We start from the raw sequence: 19937 nt of genomic DNA on the forward strand, positions 1-19937 counted from the left end.
CAGATTCATAATAATATTATATTATTGGGTTGTACTTTTTGATAATAATGTGTATCATTGGTAAGGTGGAACTATTTTATTACTTTATATACTGCTGGGTAGCTTAATCCATTATATCACAATTGATTAGTTGATTTATATTTTATACTAACAATGCGATTAGGCAATCCAAATAAACTTGACTTTAAATAATCTCCCTTTTACAGTGTGCTCACTTTGTTGCCCTCCTTGGAGCACGCAAAGGACCTCCTGCAAGACCCCAGTCCTCACTTATCTGCTTGACAAAAAGACACACACAAACATTATCTTTCAATATCACAATCTGTATTTATCAATTCAAAGAAACGACTGTACAGAGCAAATGATTCGCAGTTGGTTCTGATCATTTTATACATTATTGGTTCATTCATTCACCCTTTTCTCATGTTGGTAGATTGTGTTGCCCCGGTATGTTACAGTGATTGCATAGTGGAGGGATGGGACTTGAAGACATGCACAGCAGTACCATAATAGAGACTATGTCATTCATGCAACCTCTTTGTCCTGTTGTGTTTGTGTGGAGGAGGTGTTATAAACCTGGCTTATCAACAATCTCACTTCCACACAGACTCAAAAAGTTCAACATAACAAAGACCAGGGGCATTTTTCCCAGCGTCACCATGGATAAACTTATTTTCTCGTCTGTTTTTTACAGAAAATAATTATGATCACATACATTTGTACATCATCAGGTTGCTGTAGGCAGGCGTACAGAGAGGCAGACAGGCTGAGGGCAGATAGACAGTGGTGCTCTGGGGTCCTGGGAGGAGAGAAACTGTGGCAGCAAAAATGTTTGTTTGGGTGCCTTCAAGTGAAAGAGGAGGTCATACAATACTCTATCTGATGACCCTTGAATCGTCCTAATGTGGCAGAGGATCATTTTGTAAGCAAACCGGTGCATTTATGGATGTTAAACCTCCAATAAAAGATCCATGTGTCCACATAATCAGCCTCTCATTCCCCGTTAGTGAATTAACTCCACATAACGTCACACACTGAAGTTCTGAGGCCGGATTTGAGCTCAAGAGTCTTCCCTGATTGTCTTCAGAAACATATAAACAAATGCTGGATACAAAAATTATACTTAAGGTTGATTGTGTTCACTGTAGTCTGAGCCCTATTCAAAAATATTTTGTAGACGATACATTTCAGGCAGTGTGTGTACTAGATCGATTTTGACGGACGAATGATGAGTGTGATGAGAGCCGGCTGTGGCTGTAATGTGTAAACAGGTATTTTAAACTAAATAACAGCTGTTTTTACAGCTGTTATTTCCAGTTCTCAAGTTCGACATTAACGCATGAATTATGCCGAACAGTTGTTTTTATTATTATTATTATTATTATTATTATTATTATTATTATTATTATAAGCTGGTATCACAATTTTCTGGAGCTCAATGTATGGAAGGCCATTTCCGCCAATGTGATGGGAAAAAAAGATCCTGTAAGTCACTATAATGAGAAACATTCTCAAAATAATGAGAACATTTCTCAAAATAATGACTTTATATTGCAACATAATGACAAACTTCCTCAAAATGAGCTATTTTGAGAACATTTCTCATTATTTTGTGATATTAAGTAATTCTTTTGTGATACCAAGTCATTATTTTGTGGCATTAAGTCATTATTTTTAAGATACATGGTCATTTCTTTTTTGGAGATACTAATTACTACTACTATTTTGAGAAACTTTCTCATTATAATGACTTACAGGATCTTTCTTTTTCATCCAAGCGCTTAGTTTTCATTTAATTTCTTTTACTGGCGGAAATGGGCTTCTGTATAAATGTGACATCTTCTACTGTCATGCTGACCATAAAGATATTCAGTTTATATTGTTATAAAACAAAGGGGGAAAGAGCAACACATCTTCACAGCTGGAACCACATATTTGATGAGGTTTTGTTTTAAAAAGTGACTTGAACAATGAATCGAATATCAAAACTGATGCTGATGAATTTTCTGTCGATCAACCAATCGATTAATTGACCAATTGTTTCAGCTCTAGCACACATTTGCTGTCTTGTTAACCCCCCAAAAAAATCTTCAATCACTAACAATTGATCCTGAAACGGCCCTGACATAAAAATGTCTTCCAACCAACAAGATCATTCTTAACTTCTCTGGATCGGACGTCCCTCTGCTGAATCCCCAACACCACTGACCATCAGGCCTCAGCTCTGCAACAGGCCAGTGTCCCTAGTGCAACAAAACAAAGTTGCATAATGTCTCAGTTCATTGCTACCATCATCATCATTATCATCATCATCATCATCATCATCATCAACAACAACATTGACAATTTTCATTCCTGAAGAAACACTTCTACAATCCTCATAAATTACACTCCATATTACTGCATACTGCTGTGTGGTTTTGGTGTACAAGATGAATAGCTGAATGACTGAATGGTATCAGACTGAGAAATGTCTGCATCAGTGTTTCCCTCTGCTGAAGTATCAGGAACGATTTCACTTTCTATCCAGCTGCCAGCGACTAACTGAATGTTCTTATTCCTGCTTTAATGTACATTTGTATTATCTTATGATCTACATGCTGTTTTCAGAGAGCAGGAGCAAACACTGATCTGCACCCAAACTGAAACATTTTCCACAACAAAGTTTTACATTCATTTCCAGTGAGAAAAACAAACAAACACGGACTATAAATACATATATGATAAACCAAAAGGTATTTTATTCGTCATTTCATGTCAGCCGACAGACTGAGTTCGATGTGAACAGAACAGCACAGACGCACACAGACAGGCAGGGTACCATCTGCCATGATGTTTACCACGCTGACTTTCACATACCTTGTTGTTTCTGCTGTGTAAAATGGTTCAAATGAAATACTTTGTAATGTTATCTGTTAACGAGTTAGCTGTACCCTGCATCTTTTGTCCTGCGTGTATCTACAGCAACAAAACGTGTCAGTTTATTACGCTGTTAGACTCACAATCTGACAGCAGAGGATCGTACCGTGTCACTTTACACGTGGAAGATTTGCTCATTCAAAATACACCTCTTTTAACTCTAGACTTTGTTGTGTCCAACATGCATGTAAATGATTGCATTGATCTGGCATTCACACCTAATTTAAATGCATAAAGTGTGTTAAAATAATTTAAAGTTACAGTTCTGGAGACACGTTTTATGATAAACATGAAGTAGACCAACAGGTCAGGACAGAATTTAAAATCTTGAAGTGAATAAGGTGAAGAAAAAAAAAAAGGAACAGCGAGATATAATAATACTCTCATAACTTTAATATTAAACTTTTGAGAAGCAGAATAATCAACTTGGCAAATTTTGACTTCTGAAAATGTAAAACAAATTCTAAGTGTGATTTTTGGGCTCTACAGCCTCCTCAGAGGAGAGTGTAAACTTTTAAGGTTAAAGTACAACTAAAATCACTTTTTTGCAGTCAACAATAATGTCAACGTGTTTTCTTTTATTGTCAATAGTGGTGTTTTTTTTTTATTTAAAGAAAGAGGAAAAATAGTTCCAGTACCAGCAGGAAAACCAGAGACAAAGTAAACAAATGTGTACTGAACATAGCTTATAAACCATGAGCAGACAGTGTTTGGTTCGCAGTGGTTTTAAAGAGTTAGGAGGAACATACCAGCCCTGATCGGGACCATCCCATCCACTACAAAACGAAATAACCACCGGTGGACTTTAACTGAAAGATTTAAAAACACCGGAACTGAAATGAACAAGGTTTCCATACAGCAGCAGTGATATTAAAACAGTATTGGTATTTGAAATTATTTCTGACGCACATATTTGACGAAGATGCTCCTACCAGGGCAGGAAAGTAACTTTAGTTTGCCCATCGGCCTCTGCGGCTGGTGCTTCCCAAAATGCCCCCAGCTGGATTTACAAGTTTATTCTCCCCTTATGGCTTTGTGGTGAGCTTTACAAGCAGGGTTTAAAATGAACTTTTTCCTCCACCAGCCAAATGGCTAGTGAATGTTCAGATTTTACCAGCCAAACTTTTTTTTGGCTGGTGAATGAAGCAAATCTACCAGCCACTTGCATATTTTACCAGCATTTGGCTGGTAGATGGTGCTAATTTTGAACCCAGAAATGTAACATAAACTGATGCGTGGATGCTGAGTCAGCAGGCTGCAAAAACAAGCTTCTATTGACGAGTGATTTCTCTCCAAGCAAAACATGCAATCTCACAACTTACAGATAGTTCCACCCCCTTTTTCTTAATATTTGGTCCGTCTGATATCCTGGATCTCAACGGTGTGTCAGTTCATTCATTCATATATTCCCGTCTAATTCTACACTAATGAGACGTTGACCTGGACAAGTTGACGACCTTTTAAACTCTGGAACATGTTTATAACCTTTGACATTTTAAACCTGCTGAGTTATATTCTTCTGTGTGTGTGTGTGTGTGTGTGTGTGTGTGTGTGTGTGGTGTGTGTCGTGGTTTGGACATGTCTGGAAGACTGAGGTGGCGTCTGAGGGGACAAACATATTAACACGTGAAGCACACGGTAAGCACACACTAACATAGATAACCTGAGAGCTATGGAGACCCTGGGAGCAGAGAGCAGCAACACACACACACACACACACACACACACGCACACACACACACACACACACACACACACACACACACACACGCACAAACACACACACGCACAAACACACACACACGCACAAACACACTGCACGCAGAAAAACAAGATATTTTGAACTCTGTATAAAAAAAAAAGAGGACGCAACAGATTTGTGTGAATAAATCAAAGAGAATAACCGACGAGTTGTTTGATGTTATAAGAGAATAAAAGAGTAGATGGCGCCTGTTTTCAGCCTGAGGGCCTCATTCATTACAAACATGCCAGGCGCAGATTTTGTGCTTATGACCAAAGCCAAACATGTAACTTATGGGAAATGGATCCTTGATGCTAATATCAGCAGGTTACAATGAATTTCACCCATTTCCTTTGAGATATCGAAACATATAAATCTTGGCCTCTACAGCTTTCTAAAATATGAATGCTTTTGTTTTTTTTTGTGCCTTTTTATGTGTTTTTCTTTAAAGTAAAATGAAACGAATGAGACCCCTGGGAGCCAGAGTCTACCATCAGATTAGGTTTTTATCTAAGAACTGTACATGTGTTTCTCTTATAAATTAATCTTGGGAGCCCAAGTGGCTGCAGTGACCACGCTGTCTTAACGTCACAGTTTAAACATCTTGTGAACCATCTGTCTTGCACAAATGTAATCCTAAATCCTATATAAACGAAGGGAAGCTGCTCTGTTTGCTGTTTGTGAGCAGAGTTCAACAATTCAAGCAAATTTTGGGGGGGGGGGGGATCTTTCTTAAGGGTTTCAAGCCTTTGGATGTATTTTTCTACGACTTTCTGAGCAAACAATGAAACATTTTTTACTTTCCTTTTGTTTCTTGTGTTCCTGATTGTTTTGAAGGTAATCACCCTGGTTGGCCATCTACTCTTCTCTCGTCTTAAATCATCATCATCCTTCCTTACCTTTCTAGAATCAGCTCAGTGCTCTAGCTGTTTATCAGGGCTGACTCATCCATAGTGAATCTGGATGAAGTTTGTATGTCTGTAAAACATTTTGGCATAATTTCATTGTCTTTTCCATTTTCGGAGGAGTAATGAGACATAGTGTAGGATGAAAGATAGATACAGTAGATATGACAGACGGACAAGAAGTACATACGTATACAGCTCATCTCATAGAAAAAACAAACATGGAACAGAATGAGCTACGTTTTCTCGCACTACCGGCAATCAGACTGTGAGCTAATGTAATGCATGTCCCGTCTCTCTCTCTTGCGTTAACGCTGCCGAAGGTTCAGCGGCACAGAACTCTCTGCAGTTCTCTGGGGGTGTCTGCGGAGCGTCAGTGACTCTGTGTGTTCTCACAGAGACACAGAAGAAGAGAGAGAAAGAGAGAGAAAGACGTCTCCTGCACCAGGTCCGTCCTGTCCGTCCTATGAGTGAGCCTGGGTCAGTCCCTCTGTCCTGTGTGTCACTTCCCATCCAAACACAAGCGCTTAGTTGACAGTGTTGGAGGCGGAGAGAAGGAGGGGGGAGATGGGGGGGGGGGGGCGTTCGCTACCATTCTACGGCCCCGCCTCCTATCCGGAGTTCACGATTCACGATTCAAGTCCCGACATCGATCCGTTGCCCGGCTCACTTTTTCTTGGCGGACTTTTCCGAGCGCTTTGCGTCCGACTTCCCTCCCCGCTCTGACCTCTCCGACCGCTCGCCCCGCTCTCTCTCCTTCTCCTTTTCTCTCTCCTTCTCCTTTTCTCTCTCCTTCTCCTTCTCCTTTTCTCTCTCTTTCTCCTTTTCTTTATCTGCCCGCTCGATCCGATCGGCCCGGTCCGAGCGCTCGCCGCCGCGCTCGGACCTGTTGTCCGCTTTGCTGCCGTCGCGGCGCGTGCCCTCGTCTGTGGATGAGGTAGTTGGTTGGGGCTGACCCCATTTGGCAATCTCCTCGTGCTCCGTAATGCTGCCGGTGATGTTGGTCACCCATACTTTGAGGTCGTCCTGCGATGGAAGAGAGGGAACACAGATGTGAGAGGATTTACTGTTTACTGATATGCATCACATAACTAGTGTGTCAGTGGTGGTGTGTCAGTAACGTTTGCATTATGTCATCAATAAAATAAAGCCACTGCTGTTTCGGGATCAAATTAGAGAAAACAAGAATGTCTCACCTCATCTTTTGCATGAAACAAAAACTCACTGCCGTCCTTCGTTCTGCAGAGAGGGGAGAAATTTAACTTACAAACAGTGTAGTGCAAAACATGTTTGTTGGATAACTTTAACGAGAAGAAATGTTTTTCTCAGGAATATTGCTGTACAAGACAAGTCTTTTTCGTCTCGTTTCTACCAGTTACTCATTATTCAAAACATATAATAATAATAATAATAATAATAATAATAATAATAATAATAATGTATTTCCTTTGTGACACACTTTTATACCAATAACTGTTCTTATGTAGGTAATTCCAGATGCTGGCTAGATCGGTAACTACATTAGTAGCTAGTGTGCTAGTGAGCTAACTAATTTGCCAACTGGAAGATTTAAGAACAACACAATCTACTGAATCGTGCATCATGTCCAGTAGGCCCGTGTTAACCTGCCATCCCCTAGAAGCAGAGAGAGTGCAGTCGCAGAGGGGTTCTTCAGTTGAAAATGTTAGTCTAGTCTGCCTGACTCAATGATCCTTGATCTGACTCAGGTTTGTGCAAGTTAGAATCTACGGCCCGACCATACAGACAGACCTTTTCTCTGAGTTCGCCCCTTCTGTCAGTTTCGCTTTGAGTCTATAATATTCTCTAAACTATATACCTAGGTGAGCTACGCCTGGGTAGTAGCCTGGGAAAACCCTGATGAAACCCTGAAATCGAGGCACGATCACAACCGTTGAGGCGGGCTTTACACGATGACGATAGCGCAGCGACGGCGAGCAGCTTTTTGTTTACATTCAACATGACGGCCACCGAAGCGCAGCAACCTGTTGATGCCGCTGTCGCTGCTACGTCACCCGGATCGTTGGTCTGATTGGTTGAAGGACTATCCAATTGCGCCCAGAGGCATTTGCGTCCGTTGGTGACGCCCCTTTGGAAATGGGCCGTGAATGAACGTTCCCCAGACCCACTCTGTTGCAACTGAGAAGGGTCTGGTGTCAGCCAGGCTACCTGAGGAGCTCACCTGGGCCCCTGGTAGAGCAGGTGCCCATATATAGAGATTTATTCCTCGACGCAGCGGCCGCAGGTTCGACTCCACCCTGCGGCCCTTTGCTGCCTGTCATTCCCCCTCTCTCTCCCCTTTCATGTCTTCAGCTGTCCTGTATAAAGTAAGGCCTAAAATGCCCCCAAAAAAATCATCTTTAAAAAAAACCAATACAGAACCGGGGTGGCCTCTAGCTCACCTGGTAGAGCATGCGCCCCATGTAGGCTCAGTCCTTGGCAGCGGCCAGGGTTCAAATCCGACCCGAGGCCCTTTGCTGCATGTCATCCCCCCTCTCCCTCCTCCATTTCCTGTCTATTTTCAGCTGTTCTAAATAAAGGAAAAAGCCCTAAAAATATCTTTAATAAAAAACAGAACCAAAAAGGCCATTTACGGGGCGCTTCGCTAGTCAAAGGTGAACGAAACGAAGTGGGTCCGCCCCCCCCCCCATGTTAAAAATAAACAAATCACCAATTGATCATGATGAGTGACTGCAAACTACACGACACCGCTTCTTCCATTTTTATTTCACCTGTGGGAAAAGCAATGTAGGAAACAGCAAAAAGTGATAAGCGATTCTTAACCCAGTTCTGTAAAAAAAATCACACCTGTGCCTGTGTTTAAAAAGTACAATAAACAAACAGTAAACACGAGTGTGAAAGCAGCTCCTCACTTGAGCGTGAAGACGTTCTTCTTCTTCTTGTAGCCGTTGGTGACGTCGCAGTGGCAGTGGGAGAGGTTGAGCAGCGGCTCGTTGTTGTAGGATGTGGCGGTGTTCTTGGCGTCCTTGTAGAAACCCATCTCCCCCTTTTTCAGCACGCAGTACAGGTTGACCCATGACCTGCTGTGGTGTGGGAAGGCGGGAGGGGTGAGGGTAGGGAGAGTGGAGGAGGAGAGGAAGGTGGAGGGGAGGAGCACGGGGAAGGTGGTGGTTGGGGGGAGGGGGAGATGGGAGGAGTCAGGAAGAGCTGCAGAGTCGCTCTCGCTAAGCTAACACCTCACTCACCTGACCAGAGCAGACAGGTAGGTAGGCGGGATGGACCGGCGCCAAGAAGGGAGGAGGAAACACACTGCTGAACAAACACAGACGAACGGACAGACACACAGACGGACGGAGGAGGAGGAGGTGGGGGATGGAGGGATGGGGAGGGAGACTACGTACAGTTTGTGTGACTTACCTTGGAGGAGACGAGAGGAGCAGCCAGTAGCACCGAGGAAGAGAAGAGAAAAGAGGGAGAGTTTGGTTAAATGGCATTTTGGCAACAAGACAACTTAAACACGTAGTCATGCTTCTTTTCCATCTTTGAGCGTGTTTACATGCACACAGCATTCCAATCAATAAGCTTACACCCAATTATAGGTATTATTCAGGGCAAGCTGTCTGTGTGCAGCTTAATATCTCAATTTCAAATACCTCTGTGAACGAACAATGGAAACAGAACTTGACTGGAGAAGACCAACGGTGCATGTGATAAGGTGTCTACATTGCTGATATTAGCACTGGTTTCAAGTATTCAAGTTATTTATTGTCATGTTTGTCACAACAATGACAGAGAGGCAGTTGTCGGCAATGAAAATCACCGATCTCAGGCTCCCTCCAGCAACGCTCATTAAATACTTATAAAAAGAAAATCTTGCAGGTAAAACATTAGACATGACATGTATCGAATACATAAAAAAGTGCAGAAGTTGGATAAAACATATATTTGGTCGACAGATGTACAATAATTGCAAAATGAATAAACTGAACGTAAACATGAATGTAGTAAATGTGCGTAAGTAGTATATACATCTAGAGATGTAAACAGGTAGTAAAACAGTAAGTAAAAGTATATAAAGGTAAGTGACATCTACTACCATGTATTATGGTAAAATCTTACAGATAAAGAAAAATTTATTAATAACAAGATTCTAATTTTCTATTCATACACATAATATGGACACACAGACTAACCAAGATTTAATTAGACCCATCTCGCACAGTGTCACAACTTTGTTATTGCACAGTGTATAGGCACTACACGCCTCAGGATCTGCAGTTGTTGAATTCTAACTAAATAATCTATCTTTTATCTTTGTTTAGAAGTGTTCAAATGTAACTTAATCCTTTATAGTGGTAGCTCTTTTTTAGAATATGGACTGAAAACCTCAGTAACATGTTTCAGCTTTTCAGAAAGATTGATGAAAGAAACCCGGATGACAGCTTGAAGGGAAAAGTGATGTGAAAGGTAAACATGAAACTAGGGGTGGGGGGGGGGGAAATAGATACAGCATAGTATCGTGATATGTTCCCGTGGCAATACAATACTGTATTGATACGGGGACGCCAAGTATCAATCTATTATTATATATAAATTGAAAAAACATGAGAATTGAACTTTTTAGTACTAGAATAATAAAATCAATTGCATATAGTTTTTTTTTTTTAAGATTATTTTTGGGCTTTTCCACCTTTATTTGATAGGACAGCTAGATGAGAGAGGGGGAAGACATGCAGGAAATCATCACAGGTTGGATTTGAACCCTGGACCTCTGCGTCAAGGCATACACCTCTCAGTATATGTGCACCTACTCTACCCACTGAGCCAACCCGGCCACAATTGCATATACTTTTAAAATTGAAGTGAGATGAACAAACAGAGAAATGTAGCTTTTTTTTTTAAGATAAAACAGATGTTTTTGGGGGGACATAACTTGAAAATGGAAAAAAAGGTAATAAATTGCAATATATCGCAGAATATCGCAATAGGTTTAAAATCGCAATAATATCGTGACCTAAGTATTGTGATCATATCGTATCGTGGGGCCTCTGGTGATTGCCACTCCTACGTGAAGCTAGTGACTGACAGATTTTAACATCATGATACACACACCATTCACATGCACCATATCCTATAATAAGGAACGCTTGGTTATCCTGAATAATACCAGAATATTAATGTGCACATAAACATACTCAGTGCCTCGTCGTGTAGCTACGTAACAGAGACAGGTTGAACCTCAATTCTTTCTCTCGGACTAACTGCATCCTCTCTTTCTCAGTATTGATTGGAGGAAAAGGTCTGAGGGCCCGCCCCCCCTACAGATCTTCTCCTCCAATCAAAGTTGAATGTAAAGCAAAAAGAGAGCATACAATAAGACAAACGAGGAGCTGTTTGGAGATTCACACTTGTCCAGATTTAAGCCATTCAGGATTATGCTTTACCTTGCCATGTACATAACAGGGCATGTACATTCGAGACATTCATCCATCGCTTTGGGTGGGACTCATCCATAGCTGGAAGAGGATGAGCTTTTAGCTGTGCGTGGTCAGCCCAGCCACTAGAGGGCAGTGCAGAGAAAGACTTTGCCGTTGGTGTCTCTCTGGAGGAAGCAGGGCGGTCATCTATGGAGGCCAGGTAGTGTGTGTGTGTGCGTGTGTGTGTTGTGTGTTCAGGCAGGCTAAGCAACACAAGGCAGTGTACGCCACCAACTGCTCCATCAACCTCCACTCCCACAGCAATCATCAGCCAGCCCGTCTGCCAACCATTTCTGTTGTGCTTTATTCTGTGTGCTCGTGTTAGATCAGGAGGCATCTTAAGCATCATGCATAATGTTTTCCCATGCGGTGAGATGTCTGCGGATTGCTGTTTTAATTAATGTAACTGTTGTCTTCAAGTTCTGATCCTGATGATCAGAGATGACATACATCAAATATTAAAAAGCTACAGCCTGATATGAGAATAACCTAGTGTCTGGAGTGTCTGCTGCTGGCACTGTCAATGGGATACTCTAATGTTTAGATTTCTGCATGGGTGTTTTTTTAAAGTAATTGCTTAGAGCTGGTGTAGGCAGTTTTCTGGAAAAGGCAAAAAACCTCGCCCGAATTTAAAAAACACAGCCCTTCTCCTGCAGCTCTTCAATCTCTGCCCTCAGCCCCTCCTTTCATAAAGTAACCTGTACGAGTACTAGTCATTCATTTCAATCATCCCCATCGTGATTATGATCCAAATGTTGTTATATAGCGTCAATTCTATGAGACTTGTTTGATGACATACTGTGATTTGAAGCTCTAGCTAGCTACATAAACATGAACTAATAAACTTTATCAGAATGGACGTGCATCTGCGTTGGTAGAAGAGCTAATACAAACGCTCTCTCTCTGAAATGACCTGTGATTGGCTAAAGTCTCCTGTCACAAAGCCAAGAGGAGGGGCAGAAGTCTAATTTTCTCTCACAACACTTGAATTACAATATGCTGAAAGGTTATTATGGATTTTTTGCCCAGTGACAAAAAAAAAAACAGGCTTCTTCAGCTTTAACTTTGGAAGAAACTACACACCTACAAGCTTACAAACTAGCAGTGCCACTTAAAAAGTAACAGTAGCAGCGCATTTAAAAAAATGGCCATAATGAATTGATAAAATGATTGTTCTGTACAAACTATGAACTGACAGGCACTGCGATTTCTATGTTCAGACAGACCTTATTAAGTCTCGGAATCAAACAACACTTTCTATTTTTAACTGGTTAGAGATCGAAGGCAGTGCTGGGAGCAACAACACAACAAATAGTGATACATTACCTATTTACTGATAAACCTTTCCATTGTATAATCCTAAAAGTGTGACTTCTTCATGTATCATGTATGTTTGTCAATTACAGGAAACATTAAGATATGCCACAAATTTGTCAATGTTCAATTTCTTTGGAAGCAAATGAAACTGACAAAATACCTCCTACTTCCAATTTTTCTTATGTGTTATCTAGTAATCAAAATAGGTAAAGAAATGATAACGTCATAGCATCCCTTGTATCTAAACATATGTATGTATATGTAATGTATGCATGCTTCTAAAGACACACAGTATGTCTGCTGAGAAAATCCCAAGCTTATATTGTATTGCGTATATCATGTTGACCCACATGGTGGAACCAACCAATGAGTTGTCATGTGTCATCTGCGCTGGTGACAGTCATGCATCTGTTCAACATGTCAGACGCAGTGTCAGCGGAGTGTGTTAGCTTGTTAGCTTAGCATGCTGGAGTCATGCCCCTGTCATTATTGTTGAACCAATAAACGGAGGGGGCAGTGATGTCATGAGAAACAGACAGCGGAGATACGACGTGTGCGGCAGTAAAAAAGTTTTTAAAAATCAACAACAATCGACAGTAAAGACCAAAAAGGTTTAGCTTTAGCAACAACAGGTGGAATGTAAAAGTCATGTCGGTATCATTTTATGTGGAAAAAAAAAACTTGACAATATGTGAGTATTCTGCGGTAAACCCGACCCATCTGTTACTCCGAGAAGTACTAAATGAATCAATTGATCAGAATCCCTAAAGTCTGGTACTCATGACACCAGTGTCCATCCTCCTTCTCAACGACTTCTATCATCTGCTAGTCCAGATGTGATGCCCATCATTATGACCCTGAACACCCACCTATTGGTGCTCTTTTTCAGGGTCTCGATGTCCAGCTTGCGGAAGAGGAAGCCCTCGTGGTGTGCGGTGTGTGTTGGCGGCTGGGGGACTGCCGGGCTGCTCTGGGCCGGAGCGGACCTGGACCGCCGCGTAGTCTCTCCTGGCTCTTTGGGTCGTGGTCGACGCCTTGGTTTGGGTCTGTCCCGAGCCCGAGGCCGGTCGAGACGGGAAGACTTCTCTGGTACCCCGTTAGGCACACGGGGAACCTCACCACGGGCCTGAGAGTGGGGAGGGGTGACGGAGTCAGTAGGAATTTGGTTCATGATTTAAAAGTATTAATCTTTATAAGTCTTTGATGGTGTGTTTTACATTTTCATTATCTAAAGCACACATGCGTGCATGTTCTCAGGTTATTACGGCTCACTCTAACCAGTAACCAAACTGACTAATCTACCAGTATCATCCAATTCACATGTACTCTCTGACCAACGTACTGCCTGAAAACATTTGCTTTTGAGGTGTGAGTAGATGTTGGCTGATATTCATTTTCTGAGATGAAAGCTTCTCAAGCCATTGTAGAAGAGCATTTGAGAAGTAATACTTGAAATACTTGTTTTTTAGATTAAATTTTGTCCTGTGTTTAAAAACCCAACCAAATAAGCTACAATATGCAACACAAATAACCAGTGTGAGTATTTCGATGAAATGCACAGACCTGTGCTGCTTCTCTTTCTTGCAGCTGCTCTACAATTTCTGCCATGGTGGATCTCTTTTCTCTGTAGAAAAAAAAATTAGAAATAGCAAAATTAGAGAATCACAATAGAGTTCAGCTGAGCTGTAGATGAAAAATATTAATAATGACTTTCTTGCATTCTTTTCTTGCAAAAGTATCCAACTGTAATGCCCTATATGGCCGACATTTTAACAGTGCTCAGCAAAAATATACACTAGATTCCAACTCCGAAAAGTGTATTAAAACATCTCTTTAACAGAACATCCATTCATATTCTGTATAACCTGCTCCCAGAGACCATATCTTAAAATAAGACAATCACTTTATGTGCTACATAACACATTAGACAACACAACCTAACAGCACCTCAGTACACTCAAAGTCTCACCCTCCTGCTGAGCGTCTGTCTGAGTGCTCTTTCCCGGTGTCATGCTCACTGGATTCCTGTCTGTCCGGCCGGTGTCGGTCCCTCTCTCTCCGGCGGCCCTCATGGCCCCCGTGGCCCTCCTGCTCGCTGGACGTTTGCCTTTCCAGCGTCCGTCTCTCCCGCCTCTCGGCCTGTTCCCTCCACACCTCCTGAGGAAGCTCGTCCCTGCGCGCCTGGATCAGCTGCTCGCTGGACAGCTGCCGTTCTATCCTGTGGTGGGTGTGGCCCTGGGGCTCAGTGGGGCCCAACAGGTCAGTCCTGGACCCCCGAGACCCTCGGGTGGGCTCGCTGTGCAGGCGCTCCCTCGGCTCCTGAAGCACCACCTCGGCCATCACAGCCACCTCCGCTTTCTCTGTCCCTATCTCTCCCATCATCATCTCCCTCTCCCTCCCCCTCTCCCTCTCCCTCGCTTTCTCCAGCCGGCTGGCCACAAGCAGCGGCGTCACCGCATCGTCCAAGTGTTTGATTTTCGGTTGCCGTAGGTACGTGGAGGATTTCACCTCCTGTGTCCTCGCCGTCTGCACTGGCTGGAGGTGACTCATCACCTTTGTCGCTTGGTCCCTCGCTGTGCTGGCACTCTCTCGCGCCTGGTTGGCTGAGACTAGCATGGCCGCCGTGGCAACTGAGGCGATCGAGGAAGGTGCGGGCTGGCCTAGTCCTGCTGCTACACCCACTACGCCTCCGTGCCGCGCCTCCAGGGTGTGGCGGTAGCTGGAGCCGTTCATCACCGGGGTGTAGTTAGCGACTGTTGACCCCAGCCGACAAGCCACAGACGAAGGAGAAGGTGTAGGCGTGGCAGGTGAGGGCGAGGGAGGAGAGTTGGCTTCGTTCTGCTCGTAGATGGTCTGTCTCATGACGGGGGAGATCGGGAGGCGGGGGAGGTTGGTTGCATTGGGTGAGCCATCTTGGGGGTCCAGGAAGACTTTACGACCCAGCAGAGGGGTCGGGGGTTGTTTACTTTGCTCTGCTTTCAACTTTTCCACCTGCAGAAAGATGACAGAGCCGGCTTTAAAATCAAACTTTGAGACTAACAAGTCACTTGAAGGTCCCATGGCATTAAAATTTCACTTTATGAGGTTTTTTAACATTAATATGCATTCCCCCAGCCTGCCTATGGTCCCCCAGTGGATAGAAATGGTGATAGGTGGTGATCTGGAATCTTGCTCCTTATGAGGTCATAAGGGGAAAGGTTACCTCCCCTTTCTCTGCTTTGCCCGCCCAGAGAATTTGGCCCACCCATGAGAGAGAGAGATATCATGGCTTTCAAATGAGCAAAGTGGCAGTTGGTAAAGGCCCCCCCCCCCTCCACCTTGCCCCCCCTCTTTCCTCCTCAGACACAGAAATGGCACATCCTAAGGAAAGCTCATTATGGGACTGGCTCTAGTGGCTGTAATTCTGCACCAAGGCTGAATTTCGGGAAAGAGACTTCAGATACAGTATTAGGGGACCACTAAGGTCTATATAAAAGAGACTTCAGATACAGTATTAGGGGACCACTAAGGTCTATATAAAAGAGACTTCAGATACAGTATTAGAGGACCACTAAGGTCTATATAAAAGAGACTTCAGATACAGTATTAGGGGACCACTAAGGCCTATATAAAAGAGACTTCAGATACAGTATTAGGGGACCACTAAGGTCTATATAAAAGAGACTTCAGATACAGTATTAGGGGACCACTAAGGTCTATATAAAAGAGACTTCAGATACAGTATTAGGGGACCACTAAGGTCTATATAAAGAGACTTCAGATACAGTTATTGGGGACCACTAAGGCCTATATAAAAGAGACTTCAGATACAGTATTAGGGGACCACTAAGGTCTATATAAAAGAGACTTCAGATACAGTATTAGGGGACCACTAAGGTCTATATAAAAGAGACTTCAGATACAGTATTAGGGGACCACTAAGGTCTATATAAAAGAGACTTCAGATACAGTATTAGGGGATCACTAAGGCCTATATAAAAGCATCCAAAGAGCACCATGTCATGTCATGTCACCGACTTATTGAGAATTTAGCTTATTCACCGTAACCCCCAGAGTAAGACAAGTCGATACATACCCTTCTCATCTCCGTGCGTGCTGTAACGCTGTCTGACGGCCGGAGCGGCAGCAGGCCATCACAGAACAGGCAGGTGAATGGTTCCAGTAATCCTACTGCTCCGAATTGTGACAAAAGTGACAAAATAACGCCAACATGTTCTTATTTACATGTTGTGATTTGTAGAGTCACAGCGTGTACAAAAACCAACGTAACATGAGACACAGCCATCTTCTAACCAGTAAACAAACCGGGAACTATATTCATTCTGCTACTTGGGCGGAGTGAGACAGGCTTGCTGCAAAGCAAATCACTCCGCCCAAGTAGCAGAATGAATATAGTTCCCGGTTTGTTAACGGTTAGAAGATGGCTGTGTCTCATGTTATGTTGTTTTTTGTACACGCTGTGACTCTACAAATCACAACATGTAAATAGGAACATGTTGGCGTTATTTTGTCACTTATTCGGAGCAGTAGGATTACTGGAACCAGTCACTTGCATGACATGTGATGGCCTGATGCCGCTGGAGCCGCCAGACAGCTTTACAGCACGCATGGAGATGAGAAGGGTATGTATCGACTTGTCTTACTCTGGGGGTTACGGTGAATAAACTAAATTCCCAATAAGTCGGCGTGTTCCTTTAAGGCTTTGGCATGATTGAATGATACTGAATATTTTATGGAAACATACTGTATCTCTTTACATATTTGGAAATCCTAAGCTTTTATTCAATGATTATAGCATGTCAGAATTTACAACTGAAGCGTGATTTATGGTTCTACATTAAATCGATGCCGTGGCTACGTGCTTAGGTACGTGGAGATACCGACCCAACGGGATTACTTTTCCTGCTACAGATTTCTGACTGTGGTCAGAAAGCACAGGGGAGACACTTTGTTTCTCTCACTATGCCTCTAGAGTCGGTACTCGCTCCACAGCTAATCACGGTCACTCTCGCACTCGCTCTACCACACACTCCCCACGCACACACGCACGCCGGCCCTGCTATTCTCTTAATGAGATCGACGCACACACCAACGCACAAGTATAAACTTCAGGCCACTTATGTAGGCTACGGCGAAAGCTCTGCGTGGAGCCCCCACGGAACCATAAATCACGCTTTAGCCCTTTCAGATGAAACCTCTCTTTTTCTGGCCCGATTGCATATGTATTTACACAAGGATAGTGGTGATATTACCGTGGTGAGTCGTCGCAGTGAGCTGAATCGCTCTTCCCAGGTGGCGGCGGCTTTGCGGAAGGCTTCATGCCGACGAATCAGCTGCTCCACCTCGTCTACACTCGCGCCCAGCTCGTTGCTGCTGATGAACGGCTCCTGAGCGGTCAGCCACGCCTCCGCCACCACTGCCTCCTGGGCAAACTGGTGAACTTCCAACACTGAGGGGAGGAGAGACAAAAATAATGTTCAAAAGCAGATAAAAAAAAACGTCTATCAGTTTGTTTTTTTTCAGTTTGTTTGTTGAAATTCTTGGCTTGAACATTATGTGTATTTATACTTTATATGCGTATCTCTGTGTGTTTGTACATCTGTGTATATTTATAAAAGAATGTAGGTCTGTGTGTGTGTGTGTGTGTGTGTGTGTGTGTGTGTGTGTGTGTGTATGTGTGCACGCGCTCACATTGCTGTAGAAATTCCCAGTGCTTGTCCCACTTCTCAGACATCTCATATTGTTTAGCAACCACCTTGTCCAGCCTCTCCTTGATCTGAGAATCAGCAACATCAGAATCACAACATCACAGGAGTCAAAATTAGTGCTAAAATAAGAACAACGTTCAGAATATTACCAGGCACTATTGTTGTGTATATTTAAAGTATGGTCCCAGTTTTTAATTTTAACTCGTTGTATTTATGTGTGACTTGGCCGCTGCAATTTCCTGCCTGTCTGTCTCTCTGTCTTAAAATGGAAACCCAAAAATATGTCCTTATGAAAGCTTGCTGTTAGTTTGCTGAAAGTAAAAAAAAAAAAAAACCTTATCACTGTTTGTTTCCACAGCAGTTTGGCTGATCAGCCCAAATCCCAAATCTAAACACACACACATATACATACATATGCAGCAGCAAACATCGTTGGCAATTTAATTCACAATATTATTATTGTGCTGCACTGCTCCAATTTCTCTTTTAGATGATTAACTGTAATTTACAATAATTATCATATCTGCTGCTCTCACCTCTTCAGCGGCTGGGTTTCTAGCAGCCAGCAAAGTTTTGCCCGTCTCGATACACTCCAGGGTGCTCCGTCTGCGAGCCTCCACTTCACTCTTCAGACTCTGGTGATAATTCATCAGCACCTCTACTGAGGACACGTCCCTGCAGGACCCACAGAGCACACAGACACTTAGCTCACCGGTACAATCACCTACTTAGTTTTTCAATGGTGTGTGTTGCTCAGAGAAACCTTTAATCCAAGAGGTACATTTTTATGGAGTTAAGTTGATCATGAGAGAAATATCAAAGCATCAATTACCTTTTCTGTTCTAACAAGTTGGTTTGATATATTATAGATAAACATTTCTTTAAATATCTTAATTTCATATACAATATTATAAAAAATTTTGGTTTAATTTATTATATCTATTTATTCTCTTCTTATATTTTTTAAGTTTGTTTGTTTTCTTATTTTTTACAACATATTATTTCTTAATTTTTAGACAATTATATAATTTAATTAATTTTCACTTTTTTACTTATAAATTTGTATTTGTTACTTATACTTATCTCACAAATTAATTGATTAAAGGAACGTTAGGGGAATACTTCAAGGCTGTATATATGTTATTTTTGAACATTGATTTATTAATGTAGCTGCTTAAATTAGGTAATATTGCTGTTGATGCTGTGAGCTGTTTTAAAGAGTCCTGCTGTTGTGGCCGGGTTGGCTCAGTGGGTAGAGCAGGCGCACGTATACTCAGAGGTTTATGCCTCGACTCAGAGGTCCAGGGTTCAGGGCTCTCTCTCTCACCTAGCTGTCCTGATGTCCAAATAAAGGTAGAAAAGCCCCAAAAAATAAATAAAAGAGTCCTGCTAACTGTTTACACTGGGATACAAAAAGGCTAGTTTTCCTCTGCTAAAATCTGGTTTTGGTACTTCTATATAGAATACTTTGGTCCTACTTTTCAGTGACAATTTCTTATCTCTTATCAGAAGATTTTTGTTTTTTAGATAACTGTCTATTCACTGGTATACTGGTAATTGTACTGTATATCAGCTGCTAATACTAGTCACATTTAACCTAATTTGGATGCAGAGTCTGATGTAAACTGAGAGCCAACATCACACACTGCCACTCCCTCTGGTCCACTCCCTCTGGTCATTATATAATAATTGATGCACATTTGAAATAGATTTTGGGTATGAGGGAGGGAGTTCACATTCACAATTACTGAATTGTGTACACACAGGGTGGGAATAAATAAGTTTATACTTCTTTCCACTTCTTTTCCGATATGTAAACAGATCGTCAACTGTTGTTATTAATTTCTTGTCTGGTTAGTCGTTGTTATTGATTTGTTTAGTTTTTATTTCT

The 19937-nt window shown here is 42.3% G+C and overlaps 1 protein-coding gene across 6 annotated transcripts in view; it reads right to left on the minus strand.

Moving 5' to 3' along the window:
- Window positions 1-302: 302 nt before the first annotated feature.
- The window catches only part of LOC120574254 (spectrin beta chain, non-erythrocytic 4-like), a 117944-nt gene continuing 98309 nt past the window's right edge, over window positions 303-19937 (minus strand). For 4 of the 6 annotated variants that reach the window (XM_039824511.1, XM_039824531.1, XM_039824552.1 and 1 more), the window contains 9 exons: window positions 18583-18721; window positions 18030-18114; window positions 17591-17787; window positions 14308-15329; window positions 13902-13962; window positions 13208-13464; window positions 8457-8627; window positions 6762-6804; window positions 303-6591 (listed from right to left, as the gene is read on the minus strand). In XM_039824511.1, coding sequence (XP_039680445.1) covers window positions 6232-6591; window positions 6762-6804; window positions 8457-8627; window positions 13208-13464; window positions 13902-13962; window positions 14308-15329; window positions 17591-17787; window positions 18030-18114; window positions 18583-18721 — 2335 coding nt within the window. In that variant the 3' untranslated portion in view covers window positions 303-6231. The remainder of the gene's footprint in view (window positions 6592-6761; window positions 6805-8456; window positions 8628-13207; window positions 13465-13901; window positions 13963-14307; window positions 15330-17590; window positions 17788-18029; window positions 18115-18582; window positions 18722-19937) is intronic. The other 2 variants (XM_039824520.1, XM_039824503.1) reach the window with 2 other exon arrangements.

Source organism: Perca fluviatilis, chromosome 2, assembly GCF_010015445.1.
Source record: "Perca fluviatilis chromosome 2, GENO_Pfluv_1.0, whole genome shotgun sequence".
NCBI lineage: Eukaryota > Metazoa > Chordata > Actinopteri > Perciformes > Percidae > Perca > Perca fluviatilis.